We start from the raw sequence: 27,184 nt of genomic DNA, 5'->3' as shown, positions 1-27,184 counted from the left end.
AAAATTATAAAGGAGAAATTAATATATTCCCATATAAACAGAAACTGAGAAAAGTTATTGCTATCAGAGCTGTCTTAGAAGAAATAGTACAGGAAGCTCTCCAGGCTGAAATGAAAGGACAGTAGGTATTACTCAAATCCACACGAAGAAGTAAAGGTCATCAGTTAAGGTAAGTATATGGATAAACATAAAAATATAAATATATATAAATATATATATATAAATACATTTTTGTTTATGTCTTTTTCTATTTGATTTAAAGGAGAACTTTGTAATGCAATAATTATAAATCTGTGTCGATGGGCATACAATGCATAAAGATGTAATGTTTGTGTTAACAACCACATAAAGGAAGGGGATGTGAAGCAAAGATTTTGTGTCCGGTTGAATAGTTCTGTAACAAGTAAAGGAATTGAATTAGTAATCAAAATCATCCTATAATGCAAAGACCAGAATCAGAGGGCTTTACTTGTGAATTCTTCCAAACATTTAAAAAATTACTAATGCCAATTCTATCCTATTTACTTAAGAAGACAGAAGAGGAGGAAACAGTTCCCAATTCATCTTATAAAGCCGGTATTACACTGATACCAAAAAGAAATAAAGTTACTACAATAAAAGAAAACTACAGACTGATATCCCTTATGAATTTGGAGGCAAAACTTTTCAAAAAATATCAGCAGACTGCATCCAGCAATATACAGAATGGATTATACACCGTGACCAATAGGAATTTATTCCAGGAACGCAAGATTGGTATAGCATCTGATAATCAATTAATGTGATACGCCATGTGATAATTAATGTGATATACCATATCAATAGAATAAAGAGCAAAACCCACATGATCACCTTACTACATGAAGAAAAAATATTTTGCAAATTCAAAATCTCTTCATGATAAACACTCAACACTATGAATAGAAGGCAACTATTTCGATTTGATAACAGACACTACAGTAAACCCACAGTTATCACAGTTATTGGTGAATGCTGAAAGCTATCACCCTAAGATTAAGAGAACACAAAGATGTCCATTCTTGTCTCTTCTATTCAATCTTGTCCTGGATGTTTTCATTAGGACAACCAGGGAAGAATAAGAAATAAAAGACACCCATACTGGAAAGCTAGAAGTAAATCTATCTCTATTTGCAGATGCCATGATTTTTTCATACAGAAAAACTAGGAATCAACCAAAAGACAAGTTCAGCAAGGTTACAGGATAGGTCAATATACAAAAATCAATAGTAATTAAACACCATATCAATAAACAACCCAAAAATGAACTTAAGAAAACAATTAGTAATAGCATCAAGCCACTAATTTTAAAACAGGCTGTCCATTTTCTTTTGGAACTACTTTCTGGGATACTGCTTCAACTTTATTTTCAACTCTTCTATTGACATTTTCATTTCCACTGTTGCGTTTTTTAAAAAAAATTCTGAAATCTCTTTTTTTGTTCTCCATTATGTCCTTGTTTCATGGAAACAAGTACCCTCTCTCATCTCTCTAACAAGATGAATCATAATATCTCTTAGGTTTTCTTCTACCAGAATAGGTCACTATCCCGAAAGTGGGTTTTTTACTGTTTATTTTGGCCTTTGTCATTGATGTTAGAGGCTTTCCTACATATGTGGTGATCCTTGGCTATTTACTTATATTTAAAAGTAAATAAATATGATCTTTGGCTATTTGTTCATATTTAAGCACAAATAAAGTTTCTTTAGTTTAATCCTAGTGACAGTAATCTATTATGTTATTTCTTGTGCTATTGCCATGATAATTTTTCAAATTATTATTTCGAGATTATTATCCTCTTGCTAGCATTCTGGAAATAGAGTGGGGAAATCGATTTGCAAAAATGGTCTTATCATTCATTTCGTAGAGGATCTTTTATTTAACTTTTGTGTTTTCAGTAATACACCTCTGCCCTCAAGTGTGCTTGGGACTCCCCTGCCTATCCTTCCCCAGTGTGGTCGTTTGGTTTTATATTTGAGAGGGTAAATTGCCTGGCTGATTGGCATTTGGTAGAGGACCTGGGGGTCTTATTCTTACACATGTTTTTGACATAATGTTTTTGTTTTTAGCTTTACTTTCACCTATACTCCCAGAGGTACCAGGAAGCAGAAATGCCTGAGCACTTACGGAGGGCCGTGTTTCACTTCTCACCGCTAGGGTAGGACTCACTCACCTTTGTCAGGTCTGCTAAATCTGTCACATCTTTTAGCCGTCAAATTTCCAAGTGTTGTTAACATTGTATCATCACTAGTTATATCTAGTTATGTTACAGGATGAGTTAACATAATTTTCTTTGTTTTCCTTACTCATCTGTGGTAATTTTTTCTTTGAGGATATTTAAAAAGATTGAGATTGAGGCAGCTACCATTATTATACAGCAATCCACAACGTAGGACTTCCCTTTTGATGGGTATTGCATTGTATGAATGCATCACAATTTATCCAAAATTTTTACAGTTTTAGAAGTATAGGTTGTTACTGATTTTTGTTATTAGAAGCAATGATACTATTGATTTTATTGCACATATATCACTGCTTACTTGTGGGGGAAGCTCTTCTTGATGCTTTCTTTTTTAAATTGCTGGATCAGAAGGTCTGAACTTTTTTATTTTAATAAATATCGCCAAATTTTCAGCAAAATGGCTTCACCAGTTTGTATACTCATGTACAGTATATGTTAGTGCCTATTTCTATACCCTCATAAAATGAGGATGTTATCAACTTAAAAATTTTCCAGTAAAACGGGGGGAATTTATTCTCATTTTATTTGTCATCTCCTTGGTAACAAGTAACATGGGATTTACATTCATTTAATTATAACATGTTTAACTTTATTATTTTACAAACTGTTTGTATCCTTTCCTCATTTTCTCTAATTGTTCTTTTCCTTAAAGATTTATTGGCATCTTTGTGTTATAGAAATTAACCTTTTTCATTTATATGATGCAATTGCCTTCTCTCAGTTTGTTATATGATTTTCTGCCTTTGTTTTGTATCTTTTGCCATGCGATATTTTTAATAGTTGTGATGAAACCTTCCATTTTTCCCCATAATGTCTTCTGGATTTTAAATGCTACCTTGAAAAATTTTCCCAGCACCAAGCTTTGTAAAGATAGTGTCCTACAAAGTTTTCTATTATTTTTATCTACTAATATTCTAACTAAAAATTAACTTTCAAGGTTTTGGCAAGAAATAGGTGGCACACTAAAATTAGAATAGCTCTGGGAATGTTTAATAAAGGTAATATTGACAAACCTGAGGGCAGGGTGTAGAGAAATGACAGAACAATGCCTTACCTCGAGGCTAACACCATTCACTGCAGCGAGGCTCTGTTACCACTTCTATGCTAAAGCGATGAAAAGGAGAGAAAGCTGGGTAGGTAAGGCAAGCTGAGGGGCGTTTGACTTGGTCAAGGGACACTGCCAGTCCGTGGCAACCTTCGGAGAAGGTGCAAGGCAAAACAAAATAAATAAGTAAATAAATAAATAAATAGGGATAAATCTCATGTCAATCATACTCTTCCCTCCCCTAATCTCCTGCCAGAAACCAGAGAGCAAGGGAGGTCACTGAATTAATCAGTATAAACTAGCCTCCCAAGCAAGGTGCTCATGGGGTTAATTACAAGGAATTTTCTTACCTGATCAGTTGTGGGAGGTGTCTAGAAAGCCCTAAGTCCACAAAGCATGAGGTCAGGAAGGGAAGATCCTAAGAAGGTGGAACTCCTCAAATGTTAGGTGAAAAAAATTGAAGGAGGTCCAGGGAAAAGGCATAGCAATTGCAGGACCAGCAATTACTGCGCGCCAACCTTGCGCGCCAGCAAAGCCACAATGACAAAGTGAGTGTGAAGAAATATCTACAATTTTTCTTCCTTTCTGCTGCTTGGAGTTTCTGCTCTCAGGGAAGGCTTACAACATCTTTTAAAGGGCTTCCATCGGATTAGGACATGCCCACTTAGGATAATCTTCCTTTTGATTTACTCAACAGAAACTGGTTAGAAACTTTAATTACTACTGCAAAACCCCATCACGAAAGCACCTAGATTAGTGTTTGTTTGAATAATTGGGAGAAGGTGTGCGTATGCTGCAAAATGGCTACGGCCTCCCTTCTCTCCAATTCTTATTTATTTATTTATTTATTTATTTATTTATTTATTTATTTATTATTTATTATGAATATTGATGAGATGCAAAGCTGATTGTTCCCCCTTCTGAGCATGATGTGGTGGCCAGATTCATACTGGGGGCATATCCATTACCAGAAATTACTTTTGTACCCTTTGTCCCCTCCCAATTATCCCCCATCCCCCCTCTCGTTCCCCTCTCCCCTCAACTCGAATTTGTAGCCCTAGGAATGTTCCCCTCCCTCTGTTGGATCACGGCACTACTGTGGTCTTTCTTTCCTGCCTTCTTTTCTCTCTTAGTTCCCTCATATGAGTGAGCACATGCGGAATTTATCCCTCTGTGCTTTGCTTGTTTCACTCAACATAAGTTTGTCCAGGTTCATCCAAGTTGTTGCAAATGGGAGTATTTCATTCTTTTTTATGGCAGAGTAGTAGTCCATAGTGTATATATACCACAGTTTCCTTATCCAATCATCCATCGACGGGCATTTAGGTTGGTTCCATATCTTGGCTATTGTAAACAGAGCTGCAATAAACATGGGAGTGCAGGTATCCCTTTGACATGATCATTTCCATTCCTCTGGATGTACACCGAGAAGAGGGATTGCTGGATCATATGCAAGATCTTTCTGTAGTTGGAGGCATAACTCTGCCTGACTTCAAATTATACTGTGAAGATGTTGTAACCAAAACAGCATGGTGCTGGTATAAAAATAGACATTCAGACCAGTGGAGTAGAATAGAGATCCCAGAAATCACTCCTCAGGCTTATAGCCATCTGATATTAGACAAAGGCAACAAAAATCTACATTGGGGAAAAGACTGCCTCTTCAGCAAGTGGTGCTGGGAAAACTGGATATCCATATGCAGAAGAATGAAACTAGATATGCATCTCTAACCATACACTAAAATCAACTCGAAATGGATTAAAACCTACGTATAAGACCCAAAACTGTAAAATTACAAAGGGAAAATATAGGTGAAACACTTCAGCGTTTATTTCCGGGCACAGACTTTACGATCATGAGCCTGAAAGCACAAGCAGTAAAAGAAAAAATAAACAAATGGGACTATATCAAACTAAAAAGTTTCTGCACAGCAAAAGAAACAATCAACAGAGTGAAAAGACAACCTACAGAGTGGGAGAAAATTTTTGCCAACTATGCATGTGACAGGGGACTAATATCGAGAATATACATACAACTCAAGCAATTACACAGTAAAAAAAATAAATGACACAATTAAAAAGTGGGCAAAGGAGCTGAAAAGACATTTTTCAAAGGAAGGCATACAAATGGCCACCAGATACATGAAAAATTGCTCAACATCACTAGTCATCAGGGAAATGCAAATTAAAACCACATTGAGATACCACCTCACCCCAGGTAGACTGGCCATAATCAAAAAGATGGTGAATAACAAATGCTGGCGAGGGTATGGAGAGAAGGGAACACTACTGCACTGTTGGTGGGAATGTAAATTAGTACAACCATTTTGGAAAACAATTTGGAGGTTCATTCTCTCCAATTCTTATGAGGGAATCCCTATCGTAGCTCACAGCAGAAATTCTGGGGAGTGTAGGTAGTGTAATCAAGTTGACATGTTAAAAATGCATCTCATGGGGTGTATAGTAGGATGTAGAAGGGTTAAATGTCACCCAGAATGGCAAACAGAATCTAACAAGCATAAAATACGTGCTTATTATTTTAAATTGACAAAACGTGTACATATTTATTACGTACAACACGATGTTTTGAAATATGTATACATTGTGGAGAGGCTAAATCAAAGTTAGGTATTGCCTAGTGTAGGGAAAGTGAAGAAAAATGGGCAGGGCCCCTCCGATGTTCAGAATCTTGCCAAGCATTTGATGCAAATACGCACGTGCGCCCAGGTGTTTCTTGGTTATTGTCTAATGTAATTGCCCATGTGCACTCAGGTGTACTGGGTTATGGACTTAAGTATAAACGATCAGTGTCTTTGATCCAAGATGACCCCCACCCCTGGGATGCCCTGGAGGAGGGGTACAGGGAGGCCGCTACTGCTGCTGGAGGCTGTTGCTGCCAGGGCCCCTGGGACCCTCCGGGGGCCACTGCTGCTGCTACTGGAGGCTGCCATAAGCCTCTGCTGCTGCTGGAGTCTGCCATAAGCCGCTGCAGCTACCGCTGCTTCCGCCACCACTGCCGCAGCCGAGGACTGAGCTCATGTCATTTGCCAATGGCTCCCAGGATCTTTCCCAATTACCTAGCGTGGACCTGCGTGTGAGGGGTCTTGTGAGCCAGCCTGGCATGTGAGGGGTCTGGTGACCCAGTCTGTACAATGGGGTTAAAGGGTCTGAGCCCTAGCCCTGACAATACAAATGGAAACTTATTATAACTAAAATAATGAAACTTTTTGGCTTTAGTTATGAAATACATAGCCATACAATTAGCGTAGCTGTTGCCTCAGCCCTGACAAGTGGCGTAGTTGTGTAGCTTTATGACTAGAGATTATTTTATAATATTATGTAAGTATACTTGCATTCCAGGCTAGGAGTTTGGCTTTTTGCTTTTTTAAATTCAGGTACACATGTAAAATTTTAATTGACTGTCTTTTTAAAGCATTTAATTTTTTTCATTTATTTTCATACATGTTCATGCTATACAACATGATGTTTTGATGTATGTAGACATTGTGGAATAGCTAAGTCATGGTAATTAACATATTTGTTACCTCATATCCTTTTTTTCCGGCAGTGAGAACACTTAAAATGTACTCTGTGATTTTCAGATACACAATATATTGTTTTTAACTATCGCCACCATAATGTTCAATCGACCTCTTGAACTCATTCCTCCTCTCAAACTGGAAGTTTATATTCTTTGGCCAACATCTTTCCAATCCCCCACCTCTCCCTTGCAATCACCCTGGCCCCTGGTAACAACCATTCCACTCTCTGCATACTGTGTCTTTCTGTGTCTAGTTTATTTTACTTGACATAATGTTCTCCAGTTTTATCCACATTGTTGCAAATGACAGAATTTCCTTCTTTTTAAAAGGCTGAACAGTATTCCATTATGTATATATACACTACATTTTTTGTACCCTTTCATCTATTGTTAGACACTTGGGTTGATTCCATATCTTGGCTATTGTGAATAATGCTGCAATGAACATGGAAGTGCAGATATCTTTGACATATTTATATCATTTCCTTTGCATATATAACCCACAGTGGGATTGCTAATTCATATGATAGTCCTATTTTTAGTTTTTTGAAAAACTTCTATACTGTTTTCCATAGTGGCTGTACTAATTTACATTACTACCAGTAGTGTGCAAAGGGTTCCCTGATCTCCACAACACTTTTCTTTGTCTTTTTAATAGTAGCCATTTATAACAGGTGTGAGGTGGTATCAAATTGTGGTATTAATTTGTATTTCCTTGATTACTGATAGTGAGCATTTTTCCATAAGTCTGTTGGCCATTTGTCTGTCTTTTGAGATGTCTATTCAGGTTCTTTGTTCAGTTTTTAATTGGGTTGTTTTCTTACTATGGAGTTGTTTGAGTGCCTTATATATTATAGATATTGACCCCGTGCCAGATGTATGGTTTGCAAATATGAGGGTACTTCAAAAATTTCGTGGAAAAGTAGAATTTAATGATAATAAGAATCTTTCTGTGAACTTTTTGAAGTACTCTTGTACGTTCTCCCCAATCTGTTGGTTGTCTCTTCACTCTGTGAATTGTTTCCTTTGCCTTGCAGAAGCTTTTTAGTTTGATATGATTCCATTTGTCTGTTTTTGCTTTTGTTACTTGTGCTTTGGGGGTCATATCCAAAAAGTCATTGCCCAGACCAATATCATGGCGGTTTCCCCCTACGATTTGTTCTAGTAGTTTTTACTATTTCAGGTCCCACATTTAACTCTTTAATCCATGTTGAGTAGATTTTGTATATGGTGTGAGATAATGGTCTGATTTTATACTTCTGTATGTGGATATCAGATTTTTCTAACATCAGTTATTGAAAAGACTGTCCTTTCCCCATTATGTGCTCTTGGCATCTTTGTTGAAAAATGAATTGATTGTAAATGTGTAGATTTATTTCTGGGCTTTCTGTTCTGTTCCAGTGGTCTATGTATCTGTTTTTATGCCAGTACCATGCTGTTTTGATTACTATAGCTTTGCAATATATTTTGGAATCAGGTAGTGTGATGCTTCCACCATCATTTTTTATTTTATTGTTATAATAGTTCTATTTTATTATTAGTTATTGTTCATCTCTTACTGTGCGTAATTTTTAATGCTTTTCAAATTGAAACTTTGTAATTGTACATATTTATGGGATACAGCTTGATGTTTTGATACATATGTATGTTGTATAACTATCATATCATGGTATATAATGTATACTCCACGTCATGCACTTATTATTTCCTTATAACAAAAACATTTGAAGGCCTTTCTTCTAGCTATTTTGTAATATACGATAGGTGGCTATTAACCATGGTCACCCTACTGTACATTAGAACACCAGAACTTATTCCTCCTATTTAGTTGTAACATTTTACCTATTGAACAACCTCTCTCCATCCTCCTCTCACTCCTCCCATCTGCAGTCTCTGGTAACCACTGTTCTACTCTCGGCTTCTAAGATATCAATTCTTCCTTTTCCTTTTCTTCTTCTATTTTTTAGATTCTACATGTGAGTGAGATCATGCAGTATTTTTCTTTCTGTGTCTGGCTTATTCTACTTAATATCATGTCCTCCACGTTCATCAGTGTTGTGGCACATGACCAGTCTTTTAAAATGACATTTTAAAAATGGCTTAATAGTATTCCATTGTGTATATACAACACATTTTATTTATCCATTCATCCATTGTTGGACACTTGTGTTGATTCCATATTTTGGCTATTGCGAATAGTGCTGCAATAAACATAGAGTGCAGATAACTCTTTGAAATACTTTATTAGTCCACTTTGTGTTGCTATAACAGAAATATCTGGGACTGGGTATTCTATAAAGAAGAGGTTTATTTCGATTACGATTCTGGGACAGCTACATCTGGCACGGGCCTCAGGCTTCTTCTACTCGTAGCAGAAAGTGGCGGGCAGCAAGAGGGTACAAGCAGATCACATGGCAAGAGGAAGCAAGCGAGGGAGAGAAGATGCCAGGCTCTTTAAACAACCAGCTCTCCTGGGAACTAGTAGAGTGGGAACTCACTCATTAATCCCCCCAGCAAGGGAGAGCATTAATCAGTTCATGAGAGATCCACCCCCATTACCCAAACTGCCACATTGGAGATCAGATTTCCGTGAGTTCTGGGAAAACAATACATCCAAACTCCATCGCATACTGATTTCATTGCCTTTGGATACATAAACAAGAGTGGGATTGCAGGAACATACAATAGTTCTATTTTTAATTTTTTGAGGAAACTTCATACCGGTTTTTTTTGTTTATAGTGGTGACACTAATTTACAAAGCCACCAACAGTGTGCGTTTCCTTTTCTCCACATCCTTATCAGTACTTGTTGTCTTTTGTCCTTTCGATAATAGCAGTTCTAACTGGAGTGAGGTGGTATCTCATTTTGGTTTTAATTTGCATTTCTGTGAGCTAATTTTCATCTACCTGCTAGCCATTTGAATGTCTTCTTTTGAGAAACGTCAATTAAAAGTTGTTGACCATTTTTATAATCAGGTTTCTTGATTTTTTGCTTTTAAGTTCCTTATATATTCTGGATATTAATACCTTGTCAGATGTACAGTTTGCAAATATTTGCTCTGACTATGTAGGTTGTCTTTTCACTCTGTTTATTATTTCCTTTGTTCTGCAAAACTTTTTAGTTGGATGTAATCCCATTTGTCTATTTTTGCTCCGTTGCCTGTGCTTTTGAGGACTTATTTCAAAATTCCTTGCCTGGCCCAGTGTTGTAAAGCATTTCCCCTGTTTTCCTTTATCAGTTTTATCATTTTGGATTTTACATTGAGGTCTTAAACTCATTTTGAGTTGATTTTTGTATATGTTATGAGGTAGGGGTCTATTATCTTTCTTCTGCATGTGGATATCCAATGTTCCCAGCCTGGTTTATTGAAGACACTGTCTTTTGCCCAGTGTGTGTCTTGGCACATACATCAGTTGGCTGTAGGAGTGTGAATTTATTCCGAGTGTGTATTCGGTTTCATTGGTCCATGTTTTTTTTTTAATGTGAGTACCAGCTGTTTTGGATACTATACCTTTGTAGTATATATTGTGAAGTCAGGCAGTGTGATGCCTCTAGATTTTTTTTGCTCAAGATTGCATTGGTAGTCTTTTTTTTTTTTTTTTTGTACTATAGGAATTTAAAGATTTTTCTATTTCTGTGAATTTTTTCACTGGAATTTTGATAGGGATTGCATGTAATCTGTAGATGAGTTTGAGCAGTATGGACATTTTAGCAATATTAATTTTTTCAATCCTAAAACACAGGGCATCTTTCCATTTATTTTTGTCTTCTTTAATTTCTTTCATCAATATTTTGTAGTTTTAACTATGAGTTTTTCACTTGATTGGTTAAATGTATTCCTAAGTATTTAATACTTTTGTTACCTATCGTAAATGCTATTTTAAAAACCTTTCTTATTAGAGAGTTCATATTTTTTCAAACAATGCTATTATGTTTTACTGGTTATGAATATTCATGAGAAACAAAGCTGATTTTTACCACTCGTGCCCATGATGTGAGGGCAAGATTCATACTGGCAGCATGGCCATTACCAGAAACTGCATTTGCATCCCGTGTCCCCCTCCCAATTATCCCCAATGTCCCTCTCCCTCCTCCTTTCCCCCCATTCCACTATCCAACCCATAGAATCTTCTCTCCCTCTGCAAGTCCAATGCATTACTGTGGTCTTTCTTTCCTTCCTTCTTTCTCTCTTAGCTCCCACACATGAGTGAGTACATACGGTATTTATCCCTCTGTGCTTTGTGTATTTCACTCAAAATAACTATCTCCGGACTCAAACATGTTGCTGCAAATGGGAGTATTTCATTTTTTTCATGGCATAGTGGTATTCCATGGTGTATGTATACCACACTTTCCTTATCCATTCATCCATCAATGGAAATTTAGGTTGGTTCCATGTTTTGGCTCTTGTAAACAGAGCTGAGATGAACATGGGAGTACAGGTATCCCTTTGACATGATGATTTCCATTCCTCTGGGTATATACCCAGAAATGGGATTACTGGATCATATGGAAGACCTATCTGCAGTTGTTCGAAAAACGTCCATACTGTTTTCCGTAGTGATTGTACATTCCCTTCTCTCCACACCCTCACCAGCATTTGTTATTCACCTTCTTTTTGATCACAGCCAGTCTAACGTGGGTGAGGTGGCATCTCAATGTAGTTTTAATTTGCATTTCCCTGATGACTAGTGATGTTGAGCATTTTTTCATGTACCTGTTGGCCATGTGTATGTCTTCCTTTGAAAAATGTCTATTCAGCTCTTTGCCCATTTTTTTACTTGGGTTATTTGTGTTTTTTACTGCATTTTTGCTTGAGTTCCTTGTATATTATGGATATTAATCTATTGTTGGATGGATGTATAGTTAGCAAAATTTTTCTCCCACTCTGTAGGCTGATGTTTCACTCTGTTGATTGTTTCCTTTGCTGTGTAGAAGCCTTTTAGTTTGATATAATCCCATTTCTTTACTTTTTACTTTGGTGCTTGTGCTTTTGGGCTCATGTTCATAAAGTTTGCGCCCAGATCTAGTTGCTGAAGTGTTTCACCTATATTTTCCTCTAGTCATGTTACAGTTTCAGTTCTTGTACTTAAGTCTTTAATCCAATTTGAGTTGATTTTAGTGTACGGTGAGAGGTTCATATCTAGTTTAATTCTTCTGCATATGAAAACTGCTATAGCCAGTTTTCCCAGCACCACTTGTTGAAGAGGCATTCTTCTCCCCAATGTAGATTTTTGTTGCCTTTGTCCAATATCAGATGGCTATAAGCCTGAGGGGTGATTTCTGTGTTCTCAATTCTAGACCACTGGCCTGAATGTCTATTTTTATACCAGTACCATGCTGTTTGGGTTACAATACCTTTGTAGTATAATTTGAAGTTAGGTAGTGTTAGGCTTCTGGTTTCTTAAACAACTACCAGTAGATCGTCCATGTAATCCAGCAATCACACTTCTGGGTGTATGCCCAGAGGAATGGAAATCATCATGTCGAAGGGATACCTGCACTCCTATGTTCCTCACAGCTCTGTTTACAAGAGCCATGACATGCATCCAACCTAAATGTCCATCAATGGATGACTGGATAAGGAAACTGTGGTTTCATACACCATGGAATACTACTCTGCCATAAAGAAGAATGAAATACTCCCATTTGCAACAACATGGATGAGCCTGGAGAAACTTATGTTGAGTGAAATAAGCAAAGCACAGAGGGATAAATACCACAAGTACTCACATCATATGTGGGAGCTATGAGAGAAAGAAGGAAGGGAAGGAAGACCACAGTAGTGCTTTGTACTTGCACAGGGAGCGAACATTCTATGGGCTACAAAGTGGAATGGGGGGAAAGGGGGGTAGGGAAGGGAAGTTGGGGACAATTGGGTGGGGGAAACAGGGTACAAATTCAATTTGTGTAATGGGTATGGAGTCAGTATGAATCTGGCCCCTACATCATGTGCATGAGGGGTGACAATCGGCTTTTTATCTGATGAATATTCATAGCCAATAATAAAAAAAAAGATCAGATGGTATAGTTGTGAGACAAACATCTTCCACTTGGTCTTTATTTTAATATGTTGTATATATGCTTATACATGTACATAACCTCTTTTAGTGCCTTATTTTTCTAGTTGGATTATAACTTTTCCAAAGATAGAAAAATATTGTATTCCGTTGTATAATTTAGAATATTTAGCATTGTATTGTTCACATTGAAAATTCTTGATGATCCCCTTTATAGTTGTTGGTTTGCTTCAAGTTCAAGTACCATATTATTACCATAAACATCGTATGACCCTTAGCATAAGATAAACAACCATAGAGTTAATTATACAATATTATTGCAATAAATAAAGCAATGTGTGACCATTCACTGAGAACTACCAATGAAACAAATGAAATATTGAAATTTTCGGATATGAAAAATTAAATTAGTCTGTTCATTTGCCATTGGCTTACAGATGTTAAATAGAGGTAGAAAAGGGGGGGGGGACTTATGAGGAACTGGTCAAAGGACACAAAGAATGATTGTGTATTGTAATGATGACTAAGCTAACTATACTGATCTAACCACCACACATTGTAGAAAATTATTCGAAATCAACCTTTTACTCCACATGTATGTATGATTAAAAGAATATATATATATGTGTGTGTGATTCCCTTTGTGTAATACTTTATTTGAAAATGGTGAAACTATGTTTTTAAAAACTCAAATAGCATTTTTTAAATTAAAACAGAAATGCACTATTATCTACATATGTATATTTAGTATAAATATATATGTAATAAAATAACTATTTTTTTAAATGTCTGATTTTACTTTAAATATAATTGTCTCCTTTGTCTTTGTGATGATAACCCATTTATCCAAAAATTGGGATAGAGAGTTCGAATACACGTTGATGCAAAAATTCAGATTTCTGGATCAAAGCTAAAATTATTCTGTCAAAGCTGTTACTTTTACCTTTCTTTATAATTCTCAGGTAACATTACTTAAGTTGATAGTAATGTCTGAGCAAATAAAGGTTCACAACAGGGATGCATTAAAATCTAAATAACTAATATTAAATTACTTTCAAAAAAAATTATAAAATTGTGTAGATCTATTGAATTGTTGTAATACTATCCTCTAGTAAACCAGGGTCCCTTGGGGAGTAGTTGATTTTTGTGATGCAAATGGGAATGTGCAAGCTGGACCTATATATCTTGTTGTCTTTAAATAGTCTAGGGGTACGAGACACAGGAGCCAGTTCAAATGAGCTACCAATTGCCAAGCTGTGACAGTATGATCATCAAAGAGAGAATTATTATGTTTAGTTAAAACCAGACAAGTCTATGAAATGCCAAGCGTCTATTATGTACTCAAAGGGGAAAATTATTATTTCTTCCTTTTCAAATGACTAGTACTATCCTCAGCTGATTTTATGAGGAAAAGATGCCAGACTGACTGAACACAGTTTGTTGAGGCATTCCGTATACAGGTATGAAAAACTAACCAATGGACCTATATGAACCGTGCCATGTTCTACTGTCTGAAGATTAGAGCCACATGAAAAATGGTGTCATATATCCCTGCCAAAGGCCATACCTAGTCCTGTTCACCGCCTAAACTGTAATAAAGAACGTGCTTTACTGGATGTAAGATCCCGAGTTCTCATTTCATAGTGCATTGTTCAGCATTAACACCTCAGGGAGAGATTTGTGAGTATTTCTGACAGAGCAACAGTCAGCACAGGACCGAACCAGAACCTTCCTATATTGAAAAGGCTCAGCCCCAGCTTCAGGTTCAGTCTCCTCATGAGCAAATAAAATTAGCATTTTTAGAAAAGAATGTCCGTGTAATTGCCCTCATGTCAGGAGAAAACAATGTCCTATGAAATAACCGCTATGAATTTACCTGTGTATAACAATCACCCTAGAGGTTGCTGGTTTATGTCAGTGAATCTCAGATTTAAAAAATGCCATTCCACAGGGAAGGAGAAGAGAATTTGGCAATGCAGAGAGAAAGGGGCTCGCTACAACTGAGTGAGTACGTTAATCTTCATGAAATTGATCAGCTTCCATCTGCTTCCTGCTAACGTCTTTTTGTTTCACAAGTTCAAGGACATAAAGACTGTGCTACTGTCTTTATGGCCGATCAGTATGTTAGAGATTTAATTATCTAAATGTTGTGTCTGTGCCAATATTCCCCATAGTTCTAAAGAAATGTTCCTATGATGCAGTAACTTTCACTTGGTGTGATAATACATGTCATTCAAAAAATGTTGAGTAAAAGCTACCTTAACTGTAGTAAAAGTATGGGAGTTAACTGAATTTTCTGAGTGGGGAAAGAAAGGGCTTATGTATACTACAGATGACTAATAACACAGACAACTCCTCAGACCAAATGACAAGAAAACAATGTAGTCATATGGATCTCAATATTAATTAATCCAGTAAGAAGGAGTATGTGACATGATTAATGAATCATGGCACATATACATTAAAAACAATTCAGAACTTATCCATAATACAAGTGGTCTTCAACAAGTTCATGGAAAAGTTTGTATTATCATTTAATTGCACTTTTCCGTGAACTTTTTGAAGTACCCTTGTATAACCAGTCATAGTAATATAGAAGCTTTCATATTTTGAGACTAATATTGGTATAATTAGTCTGGGGCAATATGTTGAAAAATAAGAACTGAAATTGTTCAAGGTAACAAAATTATAGTAAAAATGATTTTCTCCTTACATCTGAAAAACGATGATTAAAATCTACTAACTATACCTACCGAAACAAAAAAACCCTAAAATACATTAAAAACTTAAATGTTTTCAAAAAGGCATTAAACGATGTATTGTGTAAGTCATATGTGTGTGTGTGTGTGTGTGTGTGTGTGTGTGTGTGTGTAAATTAAAGAATAATTTTGTTCCATCTTCGTTAAATTTAAAATTAAAGTATAGGTCACAGGTTCTTTAAAGTCCTAGGTTATTTATTATTCAAAGGGATAAGGAGGACTAAATGGAGTGGCTACGTTTGGTAGTGTGGAGAACACAATGGAAGAACTTTAAGCAAAGGGGAGTAAAGATTTTCCTTTAACTTTGAATGAATACATGATCTGTCTCTTGTAAATATAAGGACAGTTTCCATTGTATGTTTGGTCTTTAATGGTTGAGAGAGCCTGTAATATGAAATTTTTAACTACAAAGGCTATAGTCTGTAACCTCAGTGTTTACATTTATTGCAGCAACTATACTTTAAATATTTCTTATAGAAATGTGTTTGTATTTCTAAAGTTAAAAACGGTAGAACTTCAAATTTGTCATAGGAAAGTACATTTGCTAAAAAACATCGTGATAACAAACCCATTTTCCGTTACCTCGCTGGCCTTATTACCATTTGCTTCAACATAAATGTTCTCGCCTGTTAGAAAAATGTATAGACTTATAATCTGAGTTATTTTTCTACTTGTGTGTTGTTCAAATAAAATAAATGCTGTTTACAGATGCTGTTTTTCTTCACTAATGAAAGGAAAAAGTATTAGTTTTTCCACATAACTCAGAGACGAAAAGCAAAAAGAAAAAAATACAAAACACCTTAATTTAAAAGTTGAACGTTAGTCATGTTTGATCCTAGACCTGCCACTGGGAAGTGTTCACTGGTTCCGTCTACAATTCAAGTTCTGACCTACTAACATTACACACTGGGTCCTATTTCACCCTCCCTTGACATTTCCGTCTTTTCTCTTTAGCTGCCTTGCTTCCTACATCCAAAATATCATGGCATTTCTTAAAAGGCGATTCATGAATACAGACCTTACACACATTGGGTATTATCAGATTTGCGTGCGTGTGTGTATGTCTACACACCCAGTCTGATGGGAAAGGGTCTGATATATCAATATTTTTTTAAATTGTGGTAAAATACACGTAGAATCTTTAGCATTTTAACCATATGTAAATGTGCGATTCAGAGGCATTAAATAGCTTCATATTATTGTGTAAACCTCATCAGTGTCTTAGTCTGTTTGGATTGCTAAAACAAAATACTTTAGACCAGGTCATTTATAGCAACAGAAATTTATTGCTCACAGTTCTGGAAGCTGGAAGTTCCAGATGAAGGTACCAGCAGATTTGGTGTCTGGTAAGGGTTGTTCCTCATGATGGCACCTTCTATGTATTTTCATGTGACAGAAGGCACAAACAGTGTATTCTGACATGGTAGGAGGAGGAAACCGGCTCCCTCAAGCCCTTTTATAAAGGTACGAATCTCATTCATGAGGGATGAGCCCTCATGACCTCATCACCTCCCAAAAGTTTCACCTCTTAATACCATCACCTTGGAAGTCAGGTTTCAACATATAAACTTTAGATTCTTTTATTTTTTCTGGCCAGTAAGGGGATGGAACCCCAGACCTTGGTGTTAAACATCTGAATGTTAGAGGAACACAAACATTTAGACTGTAGCACTATCTATACGTGTAACTTTAAAAAATTCATTCTTAAACACAAAACTCTGTACCTGATAGCATAGTGCACAGTAGCTAGACAAGAGGCTCTTGAATGTTTTTGCCACAAAGAAATGATAAATGCACGAGGTGACTGATACATTAAGTACCCGTCTGATTATTATACAACATTATATATGTAACAAAACAACAGATTGTACCCCATAAATATGTAGCATAAATCAGAATCAACTTTCTTTTTTTTTTTTTTTTTTTTTTGAGCAGTAGCATCCACTTACTGGACAATTCCAGGTTCTTTCCTAATAAGATGCAGCCCGAGGCTTTATTCGGGTATTTCTACAGTCCAGCCAGTTAGGGGAGAAGAAAAGGGAAAGGCAGGCACAACCACAGACGCACATATGTTGGGGGAAATGTACTATAAACCATTTTTTCTTCTTTTTTTTGGTTATAGAAAAAAAAACTCTGTTATCTATATTTTATTCATAAGTAAAAGGGGGATAGAAAAAACTTGTTTTTAATCTGGTATTTATGTATGTCTTCCCATTTCACATGTACAGGTTATTCAAGTAACAGTGCTGTCTACCGAGGCAGTACCTAAAAGCCAAAAGAAATACTAGGAAGGAAAAGTCCTAACAATTGGAAGTTCAAGAAGATACCTTCAGGAGGCTGAGCCACGAGTGGCCAGCAGCATCAGTAGAAGCACACGGTGTGCAGAAAGGTCTTGCCGTTCTTCTTCTCCAACTCCTTCAGCATCTCCTCCATCTTGTTGTCCATGTCCTCCAGGAGCTGAAGACACTGGCAGATCTCACAGATGAGGAACGCTCCAAGGGTGGCCTCTTCTTGGTTGTCCTGGATGTCCACGTTGACCACGTGCACTGGCTGGCAGGTCTCCTGTTCTCTGGAAGTGAGATGTTCTACCACCTCGTCGTAGACTCTCTCTTCACACGTGAGGATCAGATCAAACACATCGTTGCAGCTCTGGAACCTTTCTGGCCGGGGCTTGATTCTCCTATTTCTGTCCAGCATATACAAAATGCCATTGCTTGTATAGAATTCTTTGTCTTTCCTAAGAAGATCATTGTACATCTGATCATATGTGGTACTGAAATCATAAACATTCGGCTTGTGGGGTGTTGATCCTGGAAGCTTCACGTGAGTTGCTGTTCCAAAGGACCGGACATTGAATCCTCGTTTGCTGAGGACGTTGTGTGCCTCCATGCTCCGATTCTGGTTGCTTGAGTCCACCACAGCCACCCTCAGTGGTGACGACTGCATGGCGACAGCAGCTCTGTCAGCTCCGCTCAGCTCCAGGACGCCCTCCCGGCTGTGGGTCTTCAGCGTGAGCAAAATGGCGGCGGAGGCGGCCGGAAGTCAGGTAGGAGGAAGCTTCAGCTGTGACGCAACACATGGGGACGCGCAACACAGGGGGACGCACAGCAGGGCGTCTGCAAGGCGCCCGGAAGTCCTCCCTGGGGTCCCGAGCACCAGGCCTGGGTAAGAGTGGAGGCCCCGCCCCTCGGGCCTCCAGGCCAGCTCCCTGCAGTCTGTTCATGTGCTGCCTGATGGCCAGGTGCCTTGCGTCAGCGTCCTGATGTCACAGCGACCTGCGCCAGCGCTGAGAGTCTCATTCCTGTTATGGCTGAATAATATTGCCTTGTATATATAGATCACATTTTGTTTATCCATGCATTTGTTGATTTGACACCTTTGTTGCTTTCACCTTTTCTCATTTGTGACGACATGAATGAACCTAGAAAGCGTTATGTTTAGTGAGATAAGCCAGGCACAGAAAGAAATAACTGCATAATCTACTTATATTTGGAATCAAGAAAAAATGAACTCATAACAGCAGAGGGTACAATGGTGGTTACTAGGGACTAAGAAAGGGCAGGGCATGGGGAGATGATGGTTAAAGAGTACAAAACTTTAGTTAGGCAAGAAGAACAAGTTCTGCAGATCTACTGAGCTGTATGGTGACTGTAGTTAATAATACTGTATTTTATACTTGAAAATTGCTGAGTGCATCTTAAATGTTCTCACCATTAAAAATGGTAAGTATGTGAGGTGATGGATATGTTAATTATCTTGATTAATCATTCCCCAATGTACACATATATTAAAACATTACATTGTATACCATAAATATATATAATTTTCATTTTATAATGAAAAAAATATAAAGATAGGCCAATAACCAATATAAAGGAAGAAATCTCAAACTATTATTGTAGAACTGTGTATTTCTCCCTTCAGTTCTGCCAGTTTTTTGCTCCATATATTTTGGTGCTCTGTTGTTATGTGCCTGTCTGTTTCTGATGGGTTCACACATTTATCAATATTTAATGTCCTTCTTCGTCTCTGAAAGTCCTTAACTTAAAGTTTATTTTTTCTGATATTAGTATAGCCATGGAATATGCTTCTGCATCCTTTCACTTTCAACCTTTTGTCTTTGAATGTACGGAGTATCTTGTAGACACCATATAGTTGGATCATTTTTCAATCCATTCTGCCTATTTTTTCCATTCTACCCTTTAAAGGTGTTTTAGTTCACTTATATGCACTGTAGTTACTGATAAAGACATACTTACTTCTACTGTTTTACTATTGGTTTTCTGTAGGTCTTATACCTTTTTGGTTACTCAGTCCCTCCACCACAGCCTTCTTTCATGCTTAATTGATTTTTTGTAATGTACTGTTTTGATTCCCTTTAAATTTCCATTATCATTATCATGACTTTTGCAAGAATCATTTTATTATAATCACCAACACCACCACCATTATCCTTATATTTATTATTACCATTTTCTTTTTCTAAAATTAATTTACTTATTTTAATTGACCCATTGCAATTGTACATGCTTATGGGATACAATCTGATGTTTTTTTTTAAATCTTCAAATTTAAATTTATTAAGACATTCAGCTATGTCCGTCAGTCTACATCCAAATTTGCTACTAAAAATTAAGTCACGTACCACGTTAGGAATACCGAGTCTGAAAAACACTTTTTGAGCCAGCCTATTGTATAAACAAATGACTAGTTTCTTTTCATATCAAAATTCCCATAAAAAATTACATTCGCCCTCCCCAGTTCTACCTGTAGTCACGATGAAGGTAACAATTTAAATATGACACATTCTTGTCAAAAAAGGTTGCAAAGTCTATTAACAGCTTTAAATGTGGCATTTGCAGAGTGTGATCATACAGTTATGTACTTACTGCCAAAGTGAAAATGTAGTCATAACTTAACATTGTTTTGGTTCAATTGCAAGAATTAAATATTACACAGGATTGAAAAGTACACTCAGGGCCTTCATCAGTGACCTAAAGCCCTTCCCACTTAGATCTCCTTCACTGAAGCGGACTCCAAAGTGTTCATTAGAGAGTTTTAGTTTACTTCACAGAGCCAGTGAAGTATACAAAATATTAACAAAAGTTCCATATATAGCAAAATATTGAAGATTCTGTCTCCTTCACTAAAGCGGACTCCAAAGTGTTCATTAGAGAGTTTTAGTTTACTTCACAGAGCCAGTGAAGTATACAAAATATTAACAAAAGTTCCATATATAGCAAAATATTGAAGATTCTGTCTCCTTCACTAAAGCGGACTCCAAAGTGTTCATTAGAGAGTTTTAGTTTACTTCACAGAGCCAGTGAAGTATACAAAATATTAACAAAAGTTCCATATATAGCAAAATATTGAAGATTCTGTCTCCTTCACTAAAGCGGACTCCAAAGTGTTCATTAGAGAGTTTTAGTTTACTTCACAGAGCCAGTGAAGTATACAAAATATTAGCAAAAGTTCCATATATAGCAAAATATTGAAGTTTCTGTCATAGAGTTCCAGAGTCTCAGGTTACATGAATGCACTCGCAAGGGCCTGGTGTCCACGCACCCCTCCCCTAAAGCACATATAAAGTATGAGCGTGTTCCAATCTTTGAATACAATCAATGCTTCTCCATCTTTGATTTCATTTAAGTGCTGTACAAAACTCAATCACCTGGCTGAGTTCCAATTAACTGAGGGAAAAGGGGATGGAGAAAAGGGCTAATCACTACTCATACTTTATAACAAGAATGATCCTGTCCCCATAGAAAGTGAAATATCAGTTCCACTTCTGCTTGCTTCTTCCCATGCTGTCTTTATGCTCTTTATCCTCATTTCCTTAGCCCCGCTTAAACATTCAAATCTAATTTTATTTATCCCTCACGAATCAGGGGCAGTTTCTGAAGTTGCTGAGGTTGAGTTTTCTTGGCAAACCTCTACAAAACATCAACACAGAACATATAAATACATTTTGATTAGTACACATTGCAGAATTTCTCCCACAATGTCAGGGGATGAAAGCAGGTTGTCTCCACTGAGAGTACTTCCTGCATTAAGATCCTTGGAATGTCAGTTTCTTGCCTAATCATTTCTTACATTCATTCCTCAAATCTGAGCAGGAATCTGTTTTGAGTTCTTCTAGAAAGAATCAAAGCATCATTCCCGCTTCTTTTCCTTGGCTAACTCAACAGGATGTGCTTCGTCTTTTGCACTATGAGGATCTTGTTTGGGGTCAATAGCCCCTTCCTGGCTATCTGATCTTCTGGCACCGCACTCATTATTGTCCCTAGAACCTTCCTGTATCTTGGTCCCTGGAGGCTGCTCTTGTTCTGGGGGGTTCAGTGCCTTCCTGAAGCATGACATTTTGCTCAGCTGCAGCAGGAGGCTGTGGAACTCATTCAGTTCCTAATCCTGGAAGCTGGGAGGACTTTTTGAGGTGGCAATGGCACAGAGGGCAGGTCTTCTGGACATACAACCATTTCTTAAGATAGCCTACATGGAAGAAATGACTGCAAGGCATGATCACAGCAGATTTCATGTCCTGCTAACAGATGGCACAAATATTGTGTTTCTCAAGCTGCTCTTTTGTAGCAATAGGTACTGATTTAATCTTATTCACAGCATCCCTGTGGAGAAGAAAGCTCTCCCACTGAAGCTGGGCCTGAAGCCACACATTACACTAGGAATAAATGAAGATGATCATTTAGCCTATCACTGTCCATTCTCCCAAGATGGTCTCCGAGACGCCATAAGCCACCACACAGAAACTCCACAAGAAACTCCAGCAGGCAGTAAGTGCCATTCGCGTAGCAGATGATATCATCCGTATTTTCTACTGGCTCTTTTCTGAATTCCTCCACCATAAATAAGACTTAAAAAAGTGTTCCTAGAACTTGAAGACAGGTGAGATTGCTGCTGGAAATAATAATAAGAAGCTAAAAGTGCATGTGGGAAAACTGGCAAATGATATAAGCTGTATAAATCAGTAAAAATAAATGAAAGCTTACGGCATGGAAGTGTTTCCATAAACTCTTGTCTCTAGATGCTACCAGTGACAAAACAATAGGACCTGTAATTTCTATTACAGACTGAAGGATAGAAGCCACAGCAATGAAGAGACTAATACTGAGCAGGAATGCCCGGTGAACAACCTGTAGTTCTAGCAACCCAGTCTGCACCGCCGGGATTAACAGCGTTACTCCTTCCGTCATGCCCCAATTCATGGCAGGATCATTTACAAAAGCTCGATAACCTTGCATGTAAAACTTGCAGAGTGTCAGAACACCCAAGGCGACAAAAGACACTGTGAAGACCAAACCCAAAAGAGAATACGGAGTGAGGCAACGTTCAGCAATATTTGTCAGAAAAAGGAAAAGAGGCCTCTCATGTGATGCAGGCTAATCTCGAACACTGAAATAGGAGTAAATGTAAAGAGCAAATAAGACGAGCCAGAAAACCATGAAAAGGTCGAGGACTACCAGTTGATTCCACAGGGAGATTCTCAAGGCTAGAAGGCCATTTACCTCCACAACCTGAACCAATTCTCTGTATGTAGACTTAGCAAGGTTATAAGGTACTAGAAGATTAGACACAAGAAAATAGAGAACTTCCAATCCAGTAAAAATGATAGCAAATTTGTTTATGATAACAATAGTCTCCAGAGGGACAAGGCCGAGTCATGCTAGCGAGGAAGCATGTGAGCTGAAAAGAGCCAGATCTGCTTCGTTTTCATGACACATGAGAATAAAGTACACACCCTCAACTGACCTATTAAGGCTATGGTGAACCGATTCATGGAGAGAGGTTCTAAATACACTGGTCCTTCATAGGCGGACTCCAGTTCACTCCTAACATAGTCCCTGGAGATTTGACGTCCAGCATAATGTAGGGCAGTCAAAGAATATAGATAAATCTGGGTCATATGGAAGTTCTTTGTGGTTTGAGGAACCTCCATACCATTTTCCATAAAGACTGCACCAATTTACAGTCCCACCAACAGTGTAGGAGGGTTCCCCTTTCTCAGCATCCTCGCTAGCATTTGTTCTTCTCAGTCTTTGTGAGAATAGCCAGTCTAACTGTGGCGAGATGATATCTCAGTGAGGTTTTGATTTGCATTCCTTGGATGCTGAGTAATGTTGAGCATTTTCATGTGTCCGTTGGCCATTCTTATATATTCCTTTGAGAAATGCCTATTCAGCTCCTTTGCCCATTCTTTAATTGGGTTACTTGTTTTTTTACTGTTAAGTTGTTTGAGTTCCTTGTATAGTCCGGATATTAATCCTTGGTCGTATCCATATTTTGCAAATATTTTCTCCCACTCTGTTGTCTTTCACTCTGTTAATTGTTTCTTTTGCAGATACTACAGATAGAACTGCCATATGACCCAGCTATCCCACTGCTGGGCATCTACCCAAAAGAATGGAAATTATCATGTTGAAGGGACACCTGTACTTCCATGTTTATTGCAGCACTATTTAAAATAGCCAAGAGTTGGAACCAGCCAAAATGTCCATCATTGGACTAGTGGATAAGGAAAATGTGGTATATGTATACCATGCAATATTATTCTCCTATAAAAAAGAATGAAATCCTGCCATTTGCAGCAACGTGGATGAACTTAGAGAACATTATGTTAAGTGAAACAAGCCAGACACAGGAAGAGAAATGCCACGTGCTCTCACTTATATGTGGGAGCTAATAAAAATAAATAAACAACAAAAAAGATACAACAATCACAATAATTCATTGAATTTTTTGAGAGAAGAGAAGAGAGCTGAGGTTGCCAAGGGTATAAAAGGGGAGAGGGAGGGGGAAAGGGCCACGAAAATCAATTCCATTCAATAATGGTAAATAATAATAATAATAATAATAATAATAATAATAATATATAAATAAAGCTGAACCAGATGCTGCCTGGGCACGGTTAGTAGCACAACACTTAAGATATAAACTACATAATGCATATTAAGAGCCAAATACTTATATTGGAAAAGAGGGTTGTTACTGAGGCTACTTCTTTGGATTTGCTGGAAAAAGGAGCTGACATCCCATCCGTACAGAAAATCCAACAGCATGGTGCTTGGTACCCTCAGGTTCACGTTGAACACTGCCTCCAGTTTCTGTCTCCTCTCCAGCTGGGTTCATTTATTTTTTTTCCCCTTGGAGAAGACCTCGGGCCGCGGCTTCCCTCCCTGCAGGGCGGCGCTGCCGGCGGGAGGGCTCCGAAACTCCTGGCTCTCTCACCAGCCTTACTGTTGTCCTCAGGCGGCGATGGCGGCGGCGGCAGCGGCGGCAGCGGGGTTCCAGGACAGTGCGGCTCACAGCGGCGGCTCTTCCGCGCTGGGCCTTGGTTGTTGTGTTTTGGGAGGTGGTGCAGGGAGCGGCGGCGACAGCGGCCAGATGAATGAGGTCACCGCCCGAGCCCCTCAATAGCCTGTGGTGGCGGCGGCGGCTGCCATGGCCTCCTGCGCTCGCTGCTCCCACCCCGGCGCTCTGCCACAATGTGATGTTTTGATACACACATACGTTGGTTGCATAATGATCGGATCAGGGTGGTTAATGTAACTGTGTCCTCCTGAACTTATCATTCCTTTGTAGTGAAAACATTCAAAAGCTTCTGTGATATGCAAAAGTTAACTGTTAACCATAGTCACTCTACTGTGCAACAGAACACCAGAACTTACTGATCCTAGTTGTGATTTTGTATATGTTGGTGAACTTCTCCCTGTTTTTCCTCCCTCCCCCACCCCCACCCCCTTCCCGGTCTCTCGTAACCACTGTTGTACTCTCTGCTTCTATAATATCAAACTCTTTTCAACTTTTTTTTTTTTTGATTCCAAATACGAGTGAGATCGTGTGGTATTTGGCTTTCTGTGCCTGGCTTACTTCATTTAACATGATGACCTCCAGGACCATCCATGTTGCTGCACATGACAGGATTTCATTCTTTTTTTTGGCTGAATCGTATTCCATTGTGTATAGATACCACATTTTTAAAAATCCGTTAATTTGTTGTTCGACAGTTCGGCTGAGTCCTTATCATAGCTATTGTAAACTGTGCTGCAATAAACTTGGGAGCACAGATATATCTTTGACATACTGATTTTGTTTTCTTTGGATGTGCTCCTAGTAGTGGGATTGCTGGATCATATGGTAGTTCTACCTTTAAATTTTTGATGAACCTTCATACTGTTTTCCATAGTGGCTGTACTAATTTACATTTTAACCAACAGTGTATAAGAGTTCTCCTTTCTCCAAATCTTCCCCAGAATTTATTTTTTGTCTTTTTGATAATAGCCATTTAACTGGGGTGAGATGATACCTCATTTTGGTTTTAATTTGCATTTCCCTGATGATTAGTGATATTCAGCTTTTTTTCATATACCTGTTGGCCTTTTGTATGCCATCTTTTGAGAAATGTCAATTCAGATCTTTTGCCCACTTTTTAATTGGATTATTTGTTTTTTCGTTGTTGAGTTTTTTGAGTTCTCTATGTATCCTGGGCATTAACCCCTTGTCAAATGCATATTTTGCAAATATTTTCTCCCGTTCTGAAGGTTGTTGCTTTACTCTGTTGATGGTTTCCTTTGCTGTGCAGAAGCTTGTGAGTTCGATGTAATCTCATTTGTCTATTTTTCCTTTTGTCGCCTATGCTTTTGGGATCATATTCATAAAGTCATTGACCAGACCAATGTCATGGAGCATTTTCCCTATGTTTTCTTCTAGCAGTTTCATAGTTTTGAGTCTTATATTTAAGTCTTTCATCCATTTTGAGTTGATCTTTGTATATGGTGACAGATAGGGGTATAGATTTATTTTTCTGTATGTGGCCATCCAGTTTTCCCAGCACCATTTATTGGAGAGCAATGTCACTATTATTACTAGCATCAACAGCACCAAACATCATCATGAATATCATTACCATCCACATCATCATCACCGACTCCTTCATTGTCATCACCATCATCAAGTCCATCATCTACACCATTACTAGCATAAGCATATCATCACCATCACCATCATTACCAGCATCAACAGCACCAATATCATCTTTAACAACTTTATCATCATCATCATCATTCTTCCCATCTTTATCAGCATAAGCATATTCATCACCACCAATACAATAACTGCCATCTTCTTTAATTCCATCATTACCCTTACCGCAGTCATCATCATTATCATTTGTGGGGACCTGTGCAGGCCTGACTAGCTTGCGGGGTGCTAAAGAGGGCCTTGAAAAGGGTCCTTCTTGTATGTCCTGTAAGCATGTAAGGAGATCTGGAATAATGGTGTCCTTGCTAAGGGTCATGCACAGGTCAGTGTATGCGTGCTTCTTGCCTAGAAATACACCTTGAGATTAGATCTGGTGTTTGCCATAAACGTCATGTTCCTCAGATGTTTATGAGCCATGGACGTGAGAGCAGCGAACAAGGAAATTCCAAGGCCATCTGTATTGTTTTTAAAAAAAAGCTTGTTTGTTACATTCCTTCACGTAGACTTCAGCCAGTAGGATATAAATAAGATTGTAACCTGAATAAACTTGCTAGTGAGCAGCATCC

At 37.9% G+C, this 27,184-nt stretch overlaps 1 protein-coding gene and 1 pseudogene across 1 annotated transcript; both read right to left on the bottom strand.

Moving 5' to 3' along the window:
- Positions 1–17,987: 17,987 nt before the first annotated feature.
- LOC134367590 (RNA polymerase II subunit A C-terminal domain phosphatase SSU72-like) lies at positions 17,988–18,572 on the bottom strand. The gene has a single exon (XM_063084332.1). The coding sequence runs from the start codon at positions 18,570–18,572 to the stop codon at positions 17,988–17,990; it is 585 nt and encodes a 194-aa protein (XP_062940402.1).
- A 3,207-nt stretch (positions 18,573–21,779) lies between these two features.
- Positions 21,780–26,598, bottom strand: LOC134368385 (RING finger protein 145-like; annotated as a pseudogene).
- Between the last annotated feature and the right edge of the window lie 586 nt (positions 26,599–27,184).

The sequence above is a fragment of the Cynocephalus volans genome, chromosome X (genome assembly GCF_027409185.1).
Source record: "Cynocephalus volans isolate mCynVol1 chromosome X, mCynVol1.pri, whole genome shotgun sequence".
Taxonomy (NCBI): domain Eukaryota; kingdom Metazoa; phylum Chordata; class Mammalia; order Dermoptera; family Cynocephalidae; genus Cynocephalus; species Cynocephalus volans.
Note: the sequence above shows the minus strand (reverse complement) of the source record. Positions and strands in the feature narration are given on the sequence as shown.

Coding starts and splice junctions, on each gene's coding strand:
- LOC134367590 (XM_063084332.1), bottom strand. CDS start 18,572: ATGCAGTCGTCACCACTGAGGGTGGCTGTGGTGGACTCAAGCAACCAG.